This window comes from Falco punctatus, assembly GCF_963210335.1.
Source record: "Falco punctatus genome assembly, chromosome: 16".
Classification (NCBI taxonomy): domain Eukaryota; kingdom Metazoa; phylum Chordata; class Aves; order Falconiformes; family Falconidae; genus Falco; species Falco punctatus.
In genome coordinates this window covers 3,793,609-3,805,676 of record NC_137596.1, presented here as the reverse complement: position 1 = coordinate 3,805,676, position 12,068 = coordinate 3,793,609, and the positions used below count along the sequence as shown (strand labels likewise).

The 12,068-nt window shown below is 48.0% G+C and overlaps 1 protein-coding gene across 2 annotated transcripts in view; it reads right to left on the bottom strand.

The window, feature by feature from the left end:
- BARX2 (BARX homeobox 2) overlaps positions 1–12,068 on the bottom strand; it is a 120,955-nt gene that overhangs the window by 44,932 nt on the left and 63,955 nt on the right. For both annotated transcript variants that reach the window (XM_080366633.1, XM_080366632.1), the window contains 2 exons: positions 3,971–4,268; positions 1,276–1,360 (listed from right to left, as the gene is read on the bottom strand). In XM_080366633.1, the coding sequence (XP_080222759.1) occupies positions 1,276–1,360; positions 3,971–4,268 (383 nt within the window). The remainder of the gene's footprint in view (positions 1–1,275; positions 1,361–3,970; positions 4,269–12,068) is intronic.

Genomic DNA, 12,068 nt, shown 5'->3' with positions numbered 1-12,068 from the left:
CTGGAGCAAAGAGACGAGCCATCAGGATCAATCCGAACTCTGCTGCTGTGAGACATCCTTTAGAGAAGGATGAAACTCGGCTTTGACCTCAGCTTGGTCGCCACTGGTCACCATTTCAGCCTCACAGAAATGCCCCGCATTCACGGAGGACATCCACGTTCACCCATTTTATCACGTAAATGAAATTAAATGCCATCGTTAGCAGCAAGGACGCCCAGGGCTGCGGAGGTCTCCTAAGTCAGTCCCTACAGGAGGCCCAAGGGCAAGCCAGGCACACAGTCCTCAACACTACAGAGAAGATTCCATGCAGAATTCAGACTAAAGCAAACACTCAGGATAGGAACTAAGCCCAAGTAAGAACCGTCATAAATCTTTGCTAAGATTCCCTCTGACTGCCTTTCCTCCAGCCTCTTTGCCCTCTGGAATAGCCTTTTTGGTTGGTCAGTGTGTTGGTTTTGGTGGTTGTTTTGTCTTGCGGTGGGGGTTTTTGTATCACCGGTACTGAAATGCATGAGACCCCTCCCACCTGAGTAGGTGGGAGTCAGCAAGACAGGTCTGTTCCTGTGTTTAATTCCCTCTCCCTTCACACCACCACTGCAGCAACAAGCTACTTCCAACCAAAGACCGGTATCCAAGCTAATCCCAAATTTGTTTTAAGTGGCAGTAACTTCTGCAGCTGTCACATGCATTCCAAGATACAGTCTAGAACTGCATCTCACCTCCCAGATCAGAATACATAAACATCTCCACCGGAGAATGTCACAACATCGTGGTTCCCACCAGGATTTACTGGACAGTTGTCCCTTCTAAAAGCATTTTAACTGGAAAAGGGCCATGAAGCTAAAGGGGTGAAAGGAAGATATGAAAAGCAAGGATGAATGATGCTAGCTCTCAAAACTGCATTGGTTTCCATAGAGCGATACAACCTTTTTTGTCTATGCACATAACTAATCCCACAAGCATTAAGATCACAGGAATGCCAAAAACGCAGAGGGAGATATTTTGGTTCTTCCCTCTGTTCTGTTCTCATTTCTTTCATCTCTTTGCTTTGTATTCTTCCTACTGCCTATGGTCCCCTCTAGCCCACCACACACTGCAGTATGAACGTTTTATAAAAAGATACGTCTCTATGAAAAGTTATCCAGAATAAAACAACAAAAAAAACCCACGTTGTATAAATAGTCACAGGTCACTGACACTACGTTCCGCTTCCAAATCTGTTCTTTTGAAATCAGTTTTTAAGGACCACGGAGAAATGGTAACGAACCCACTTACCATTTTCTTCCACTTCATCCTACGGTTCTGGTACCATGTCTTCACCTGGAGCTGAGTCAGCCCCAGTGACTGGGCTAAGTCAAGCCTGGGAAACCAAACAGACATTGAAATAATTTTACAGAGGACAAGTAGCGCTCAGATGCCAGGCACAGTCAATGTAACACTGTAAGAGCATACAACAGTGGAACCGTGAGAAAAGATGGCTATTTGTCTCTCTAACGGGTTGTTTTGAGAAAAGGTCAGACAAAAGTGGTAAATACCATGAATTTAGGATGTGAAGATATATGCTGTTATGGAAGAAGAAAGGATATTTAAGTGTTTGCAGGCTATCTGTTCTCTTTTCTCCTCTGTGACCTAGCAGTTGCCGAAGTTTGCCTGCCCCCTCTGAAACACAAGCCTGCTGCGCTCCGACGGCTGATGCTCCACGTTTGTCTATGAAGGAGGGAGCTACTGGCACGACACATCCCTGAAAAACAGGTCTACGGGGTCTGAAGCCAACACGTTAGAACCAAGACACCCAGCACCAGTTGAAAGTGCTGCTCTTTGCATCGCATTTCATCTCCACTACCTACATAATGGGAATAATAATACTTCCCCATTTCTCATGGAGTAGTAGTACATCCAAATCTATTAATTTCTTATGCATTCTGCTATTATAGGCAATTTAGGCTTATAAACGAATTTATTATTTGCGTGTTTAGCTTAAGGGTATATGTGGCAGACAGCCCATAATCCTGATTCATCCTCCACAAATCTCCAACCTATGCAAGTTCATCTGATACCATTCATTATTTCTATATTAAAACCCAGGATATGAAGCAAATGCAGCTCAGAGTAACTCTTTATCCTTCCCCACAGGTGACAGCACCACGCATCTGGCAGTTTTGTAATGGAGTTGCACAACGGACAGTTGGAAATCCTCAACAACGCTGGGCAAGTGCCCCACGGAGTCACACAAGTCCTGCAGGTGGGACAGCTCAACCTCAGAGTCACATTCCAAGGTGTTCTGGTTTGTGTGAACTTTTTGGCAAATATTTCCCTGCCTTTGGATGGGGAAACATATTTGTCAAGGCCAAGTTCTTCATAATAAAAACTTTTGTTTCAGCTGGGCTCCTGGGCAATCAGACTCACTCTTCCATTTACAAACACCTATGTACCTCACACCAGCTCTTTGTGCTCAAGCTGACACTCATGGATTCATGCTTTTCCCACACTTTGGATTCACATTAAATCTGCAGGCTTGGTCTGCCTGCTGCCTATGCCACTACATAACGCCCGAGAGATACCCCACTGACTTAAAGATACCATCACTGTTATTTGAAAAGCAGAACCTGGCAGAGGCATTATCCTGTCGTACTGCACTCTCTTGCTACTAACAAACCAAGTGCTTCCCTGGTTGCCCTCCTGGTGGTACAATCTTCTGTCCAGGCCAAAAGCTGCAGAGGCAAAGGCAGATCACAATCCACTGCTTTGCCATCACGTTTCCAGCCATGAGCTGACAGAGAGAAACACTGCTTGACTAACTCTTCGTGCCGTAGCACACATGTCTTACCACACTTTGATTACCGGCAACCAGTTCCCATCTCTTGCCACACACATCAGCGTAACCAGCATTGCCTGGAAACTGGAGGAAACAAACAGAGGGGAAGTGGTACACGGACAGGAATCGCTCAGCCTCTAACATGTACAAAGCCAAGGAACAGTCATACAATAAAATTAATTAACAGCCTCAAGTGCTTCATCAACAGCGTCAGCCATCTGGTTATGTGAAGCTGCGAGGAGTCAGCACGGGCGCGTTAGGAACTCTAAAACTGTACGAGACAGCCTGACCACGTCCATGAAATTTGGTCTAGTTGCAATCCTTGGCTTTGGTGACAGGCAGCACGAGCAGAGCATGTCGATCTTGCACACTAATTTAAATACTGGGACACTGGCATCTGTGGGCTTCAGGGTCTGGCGTACCTTTCAAACCCTCTCTAGGTTTACAAACTTCACAGGAACCGGACAGGTCTTTCCCCTGTAATTTAAATTTGCAGAATAGGATTCAAAGCCGTTAAAAAAAAAGCTAAAGCCTCTCCTTAGTTTGGTTTGTCCATTCCATGCCAAGTAGTCCCTAAGAACTTGCCTTTTCCTTCAACAAAGACAAGGTCCTTACCTGTGCCCTCACGAGGGCAAGGCAGCCTTCAGCTCTCTGCAGCCCTGGTTCTGTTTTCCCAGCTCACGGACCGGCCACCACCTTCCCACCAAACTGCTACCCAAGTTTGCTAGGTGAAAGCTAGTTCAGCAGCCAGCTGAAGCTACAGCCAACCTCTCAGCTGCCACGGAGACACAGCCATCCGCCACCAGATCCCAGGAGGAGACAGGCTCCACCTTTTTCGAGCATGCAGCAGGAATGGCAAAACGACAGAGCGCCTTCTGCTCTGTACCTTGCCTATCCCTGAGCCTGGACGCCTGCCGGCTAGCACACACGTGGCGTTTCCATTGACGTAACCTGTTCAGGTCACCTTTGATCCCAGGCAAAGTTAGCCTTGAAACCGAATCTGGTCATCTGCCCGTGTCCTTGGCCAAAGCAGAGGCATCCCCGCGGAGCCAGAAGGCAGCACCCTACAGCCGGGGAGCGTTTGGTACGGGAATGGCTGAGCGGGGCTAGAGCAGCCCGTCTGATCAGTCCTCCTAGCGCAAGAGACCAACCTACCTGTCAGGGGTAGAGAGATACTTCTGCTTCTGGAATTTCTTCTCCAAGCCCATCAGCTGCAGCTCAGTGAAGATGGTCCTACTCCGTCGGGGCTTTTTTAACCGAGGTGCGGGCTGCTCTGCCTCTGACTCGCTGCTGGCATGGGTCTCGCTGGCAGGCGTCTCTGCGCTCGCAGGGCCCGAGGAAGTCTGGGCTGGCAGCACACGGGAGCTGGTGGCAGCTGGGATGAGGTGAGGGACCACAGAGGGCTGCCTGGTGATGACGGAGATGAGAGGATATGCCCTCAGAGAAGGGGACCCTGGCAGGGAAGGAAACAGAGGTGGATAAAGGCCAGTTCAGTGGCAATAAGGTCAAGTAATGGGAGCACTGGAGAGAGCAGGGAGATGGAATACCCTTCCTGGCTCTGCCATTCACTTGTTAAATGACCACCAGCAAGTCAACTCCCCTCTCTGGACCAGTTTCTCCACCAAACTGCATAGCTGTCCTGGGGCTGGCAGTCCTGATGCGCATTTCACCAGCACAGGGGAAGGAAGGTCTGCATTTCCATTGACTATTTTTCTTTTAAGGAGCCATTATAACACATACCATTGAAATAATTGGTCTAATTAGATTAGACTCCAAGCAAACGATGAAATCTGTCCCCGTTCGTGCAACTCTGCTTTGCTATGGACACTAGGACAGGGTTCAGCTGACAGAGTCACCCACAGACAACGGAATTCAAGTCACAATTCATCTCATCCTCTAGCAAGTAACTGAGCCAGATGAATCACACCTTCATCCTCCGCTGACCGTGCAGGCAGACGAGGGTGAACAGACTGGAAGCAGAGTTCTCCACCAACTCTTAACTCTACATCTTACACCTATCAGTTGGTACCAGCCTTAAAAACACACCAGCAGCTCTGCTCCAGTCCTTTCAAGTCAAGGCCGTTCCGGGGCAGGGAAATGGGACCGCACGTGGGAAACGTATGTTCGCTGCAAGACAGACTCTCTACAACTTTGCAAACCACCTGCACGGACTTGGACAAATTACTTTGTTGCTCTGTACCTCAGTTTACCTCATTTGCAGAATTGAAACAATCCTCCTTACCTACTTCACTGGTGGTAAAACATGGATTAAAGTTTAATGTACATAAAGTATTCCGAGATCTTTAGATAAATGGTGCCATGGAAAGGAACATATTACACCAGCAGGCCTGATTGTGAAACTCTTCTTATGAATCACCGCTAATGAAAATAATGATCTGCAGACTTCAATGAGTCTATTTCGGTGAGTAACTCCTCACAGTGGAAGAAAGGAGCTGCCAGCCTGTCCTGCTGATGACCTGTACTCCTTACCCTCCTCCTCTGAGCAAAGGGTTGCTATCACATACATCAGGTCCAGGTAAGCTGGAGCGCACAGGGTACACCAAAGAATGGTGCAGCTCGTTGATTGTCACTTCTCCCCACAACCACTGCAAATTGTGCAAAATCCAGTCACTTACACAGCAAGCTTGGAAAACTATTGCCAAACCACCGTAAATCTCAACAGACTGGGATTTAAGCAAGACTGGGACTACAGACCAGGGTTTAGACAGACTGGAACTTAAGCCTTGCTTTCTTCTCCGCATCTCTGCAACACTAAAAATCAAAATACTTCCATTAAATTTAAATTATTCCACTTCAGCCACCAAGGAGATACTTGAGAGACGAGATCAGAATTGCCAAGCCAACCTTTAGCTCGTGTAAAGCGTTATCTACCTTTTCTTTCCGTGGATTTTCTTCCAGCTGAAAACCACGCTGATCTACAGCACCACCGAGTAACCTGGCAGAAATCCTGCCTCGATTTACAACCTCAGTGGCCATTCAAAGACCATAAATTAGGACAGAGTGCACTGTCCTTTGCTGTACACTACTAATCCTGCCCTCACTGATATTTATGCACCCACTGACACCAGACAGCTACAGTAGGCAGCTGGTAAAACAGATCCTGCTCCTGTATCTGCCTCACCAGTGCCCGCTACAGTTTCTGCTACCACGGGACAGCCAAAGCAATGCCAGCCCACCAACGGACCCTACGAGTTCCCCTGTTCCAGCCTAATTTGCCCAAAAGAATCAGCCCCTCTTCCCTTCCTGAAGGGCACCTCCACTGCAAGAGTCCTACGCAGCAGCCCTGAAGCCACCTCCACCGCTGAAGATGCTCCTGGGAGAGCAATGAGGTGCACTGACGGTCCTCACCTGGCAGCAGTCCTGGCACTTAATCCGTCCACACAACTGCTCCTCTACATCACAGCTCTCGTCCACAGACGCTTTAAGAGATCTCGCGGATCCCATTCAATGCTCCAAATGAGGAGACCAAACACTGTCCCCCCCAGTTTACACACCGTAAAGAGTGGACCCACGTACCTCTGCCTTGCTGTTAGGGGGTCCTGGTTCCAACCTTCCTGTCACAGAGCTCCTGCTCCCCTGCAGGTTCATTCTCGGAGCCTTATCTCATAGCCTGAAACCCCATTCCTGGCCTTGCACATGGATGGCTTTTGGCACCAGATCACTGGTTAATTGATACTTTTACCCTTGCACCCCTGTATATTTCCAGCAGGCCTCTCCATAAACCACAAGATTACTTAAGGAGTCATAAATCACCAGAGCTCAGAAACCCCTGCAAGGCTCCAAGTGACTGAAACCTCTGGACAAAAGCATTTTTACAAGGAACTCTCTTCAAGGGAGGTCAGCAAAAGGTATTTGGTATCAGAGCAATCAGGGATATTTGCTTTCCCATATGGCCCAGTAGCAGCATGTGGGACTGCTTGGAGTGGGGGGAAGCTAGGTGCAATGGTCCCAGAGCTTAAGATCTGCCTCCATCAAACAGAGGAAAGTAGTCTCTTTAGGCTATTTTTCTAATAATCAGGTAGGATCAGGAATAAAAGAACTGATTTCCTCCTTCCAAGATCAGCAGCGAGAACCTAGCTATTTTTGCAGGGTAAAACAGTGGTTGCTTATTAGAGAAGCAGATGACATTGGAGATGTTCAGGTCCATGTCTTCAAGTGCTGAGCACCTGAATGAGGGGATACGTTTTCCAAAATGTTCAGCAGCCAGCAGCTGTGACCTGGCCAAATGCTCAGAAAAGCTCAGCACATGCTTATTTTTGGTGCCCACGTCAGGACACTTATTTACTTACGGCACTTCTGAAACCGCTGCTCTACTTCTGTGCGAGTAGTGGTTTGCAACTGCTGAGCTGCTTCGAGCTCCAGGTGGTGAACAGATTTGTGAGGCTGTTGACACCAAGTGTCCTATATTTGTTTATCATTTCTGCTCATAAGAGAAGCTTTTGCTTATGGTTTGACACCAACAGTTGCCACAGTGCTTTTAGAAACCATCGTAAATAACGAAAGCATCTGCTGATGTTCAGCCCAGCCGTATGCAAGACTTCTCAGCTTTCCGCCCTCAGCCTGATGAGGACACAGGATGGTTAGGGCATAGAGTAAGGACAGCATTTACAGAAATACATGGGGTTCAAGGCTGCAGACATTTGGGGTGGGGTGGGAAATTGCTGGCCAGAAAGGGGGCGATGCTTTAGCAGTCAATGCAGATAAACCAGGAATAGCTAGCCTCTACATTGTACTAGCTAGCATCCAGACCACAAATTAAAAAGCCTAAGTTCAGTGTCCTGTTCTGGATCTAGTTATCCCAGCGCTCAAAGGCAGCTGAAGTTGAACCAATCCATTGTCTCTAGGTACACTGTTAACATGACTCCCCTTAAAGCATCTGTACAGTCCTCACCCTGACAAAGCCTTGGCTTCCAAACACTATAAAATCTGAGGCTAGATCTAAATTTCACATCCCCCAGAGTTCAAAGGTATTTCTAGACTGACATGGTATTGTAAGAATGGAACAATTTCTTAATCTTCAACAAATTAAATGCTGGCAAGCAGCTCTTGTCTGCTCAGCACTGTTGTGACATGCTCTGCCTCCCCAAACGGGAAGGAATGGAAGTGAAGCACTCCTCCTTCCCGTACCTGCCTTCCAGAACAGTTCCAGCTGAACACATGCTTTCCTGCATTGCTGTCCGAGCACCTTTTCCAATCAGGACCCACCAAAAAAAAAGCAGCCCACATAAGCCAGACAACGAGGAATTAGTTTGCTGCCCTGCTGACACACCTCAAGCATTCCACTGTTTCTGTCCAAAACAGCCAAGAGGCGGCACAGTCCAACAGTAAAGCCACCAGGGTTAGGACTCAGGAGGTCTCAATGCTCTTCATAGGAACAACGGTCTCTTACTATGTGGTTTTATACAGAAAAGTCCCAATTTTATCTATTAGAGTCATCCTAATCACCCCAAAGTCTAGGATAGTCTCGGGCTCATTTTGTTGCTGAACACTTCTCAAATACTTGGGAAGCATGAGCCCAATCCATACTTCATACCACACACAACCGAGAGAGTGGTGCTTAAGCACCAGAAGTTTTCCTGTAGTTATTTTTTTAATGGACTTGAATAGCCTCAATTTCAAGCAGCAAGAAAATGCTTATTTCTGTCCATCTCCACAAAGCTAACATCTGGCCACTCGGTTGCTAAAACTAACCACGAGCTAAAAATAAAAAGAACATTGGATCTGTAGAGTGTTTTCTAAGGATCTGAAATCATTTTGTTTTGCTATTTAAATCCGCCATACAGTGAATATTTGATTGGCCACGTGCACAACGCTCTGACCACGCCACCTTGAAATGAATCGCCTTACTCACGGCACGCAGGTCTAGAAGAACCCTGGACTCCTGTTTCCTAATCCCATGTAAAATACTTGTCCTAGGAATGTATCATGAGTCAATGTATCCAAAGATTATTTTTTTCCTCCCTTGTTTTGCTTTTCAGCAGCAGCACCAAGAAGGAGGGCAGAGAATTCACCCCGTTTTCTCCAGAAGGTTTCAGTCAGGAATGTCATTTTTTACCAGCCAAAACAAGCTGATAGCTCAGGCGTAACTGCAGCATGTCAGACTCCTGCTCCCTCCTACCCCAGGTGTGAACACAAGGGGAAAAGCAGCAGAGCCTGGCTCCCGGCTATGCGCACGGAATTGGGAACGCTTGCTTTTCATCAGCCTCAAGTCATCTCTGCTCATCCGCTGGGATGTTTCTACCAAACTTCTGACCACTGGATGCGACACAGTAGGTACACCACCACTACACCAGATCACCTTGCAAAAGCTCTAATTAAAAACAAATACTTCAAACACATCTTTTCCCCTTCTTTTTCCTCCTCCCCCTCTCCTCCCTGGCTTACTTTCAACCCCAGCAGACACAGACTAGAAGGAAGAGAAAAGGGAAAGCACTAATTAATCGCGCTGTTTGACTGCCGGCAATGGCAGAACAGTTTTCCTCCTAGGCAAACTCAGCTAATTCTGTTTTGGAAAGAAAGAAAAAGGAAGGAAAGATTTATGGATCAGCTCCTCTTGGCAGGTCAGCCCTGCTCGGAGGCAGAATGAAATCTCACTCAGAATGGGCTGCAGTGAAAGGTAAATAATAAAAGAAAATGAACTTATGACTCAGGAAGGTCTATAAATCTGTCGTCTTCCAAGTGTCAAAACAAAAGGGAACCAAGAAGGAGCTCAGTTCAGTTAGGGAAGAACTTCATTTTGCCAAAAGAGTGGACAGCCTACTGAAAGGAAAAAGCAAGACCTGAGCGAAGCAAAGAAGGCAAAAGAAGCAAGGAAGCGTTGAGAATGAGTTGAACCATACACAGTTCGATTAGCAGGGAGGGCGTTACATCTACTTTTTCCACCACAGACCCCCAAAAGCTGAGATTTGCCAGCCATGCCATTCCCACGGATCTTGGCTGGACCTTACCACTAGAGCCAGAGCTGAGCACAGACCTGGTACAACCCAGAAACTCAACATGGCCCAGGAGCCAGATGGCTAAAGGCAACAGCCAAACACCCACCATGTACCCCAGGACACAGAAACCCTCTGAGGTCAGCACGGGCTCCTTTGCCTCCTGGTTGCTCGAGCCAGCTGCAGGCTGAGCAGGGACCCAACGTGCCTCTCACGCAAGGGCTGTGCTCCTTCTGCTCAGCTTCCTCAGCCAGCATGCTCCGCACGGACCTGCAGCATCTCTCACCCATCAGAAACCTGCTGATGGTAAAAGTCAGGTTAGACCTTACCCCATCTATTTTTGCTGACGTTGGATTTAGGCCTTCTCTGCTCCATCTGAGCAGCCCCCAGACATGTCCTTGCCTCCTCTTTGCTGCGCCCCAGCATCCTGAGCGTTGGCAAGCACGGGATCAGCGTCTCCCTGGGCGCTGCTGCCTGTCTTTCCTGGAAAGGCGACCTTCCCTCACCTGGCAGGGCTTGTCTCAGCCTACATCCAGCACTGCACTGTTGCATAGCCATGCTGACAGCTCTCTTGCTGAGTGCACCTGTCATGAAAGCAATCGCGTGGTCGGTCAAGGCAAGGCAAGCAGGCAAGAGGCAGTGGGACAAGGAGCATGCCCTTGCCAGCAGAGCTGTACCCTCGAGCTGCCAAGTTTACCACCAACCAAACACCTCCCCAGCGAGATTCCTTCTCGTCTCCTCCTCATGCTTACATCGTGTTCTTACGGGCGCTACCATACCAAGATACCTCACTTATTTGCAATTGCATTATATTATCCAATAACACACAAAAAACCTAAGCCACTGCATAAGTAGAAAAACTGCACTCATCTACTCTTCATGTTTTCCTTAAGCCTGGCTTTATGATTACTAACTCTTAGAAGGCTGCTTGCATCAGGTTCTTCCCAAGATCAACACTGTGCTCCACCACGCACCCTGATAAGGACATAAAGGCAAAAGGAAAGAGAAAACCATCACGGGTCTGTGCATGTACCAGGCAAATTCATTTCCCCTTAGGAACAAGTGCTTCGGAGAAGGTTGGAGGGAAACAACCAGGTCCTCCCCGGCCCCCTTGCAAACAGCCCAAGAGCCAGTCCTTTCCTAGACACCCTGCCCACTAGAGTGCTGTCACTAACAAACACATGAATCCCAAGTTAAAAAAGCAACCCGGGTGATGTTTATGCTACGCAGCATGGTGCTGCGCACAGATCCCTCAGCCATCTCTAGAATGGCAAGCAGCACAGCCACGCCAGGGCACGACTGCACCTGAGCTAATTATGGCCTGAAGAGAGGTGGGCTAATTAGGTTGTGAACGCTGTGTTGACAGCTTGACAGCTTTCAAGAGAGGAGTCGGTGTACTTGCACAGTGCAGCCCTTGCACACACTGACACAGACAGTCTTTCAGGGCTAGCTGCCCCTCGTGTCCTCTCGTAGTGGGCTGGAAGTCCAGGCACAGCCGCAGAGTCTTCCTCAAGCTGTCCCCTGCACGAGTCAGCTGAGCCTCAAGCCCAGAGGTGGTACCTATGTATGAATTGAAATTTTATAGCTTTCCTGTCAAACAATGCTTGGCCAGAGAAGTGTTGACCGGTAATTTGTCAGGAACCCTTTGTATCACTCAGTTCATTGATTCTCTTCTCATTCCTTCCAGTCTTACTCCTATAGAGCCTACCCCCTCTCCGAGTACTGAAACAGCTGGAAAACCTTCATGTGATCCTCGGACCCTTTAGAAGTGCTATACCTCACCCCTATAATCACATCTTCCTGTGGCTATTACATATTAAATAGGAGTTCTGGAACTGGGAATGCTTGAGAACGCTCTTCCATGCCATTGCTCTGCTCCAGAACCTCAGCACCTAAGAGCTCGGTCACTTAACCGCAAGTTAGCACTGTTCTGGGAAAGGACGTTGGTTTTGTTGTTTCTTTTTCTGCTAGCTCTCTTTTTCTTCAGTTACGTGTGGAAACCAGTTGTAGCTAAGCTAGAGCCAAAGCCTCTGCAGACGAGCAGAGCTGAAGGGCACTTCTGGGACATTTTGAAAGCTTCCAAAAATAGTCCTAAGACTCAGCCCAAATGCACAGAGCCAAAACTTCCATGGGAATCGTGAGTGTCACAGAGGCTACAGGAAAGCGGAGCAGTCAACCCTGAAAATCAACCCTGAAATCTAAGTGCAGAGCTGGATCACGAAGAGACACTGGTGGTGCTCCAAAATAGCATGCAGCGAGGTTTCTTGGAGTAAAGTCTAACCACTCCTCAGTCAAAGACT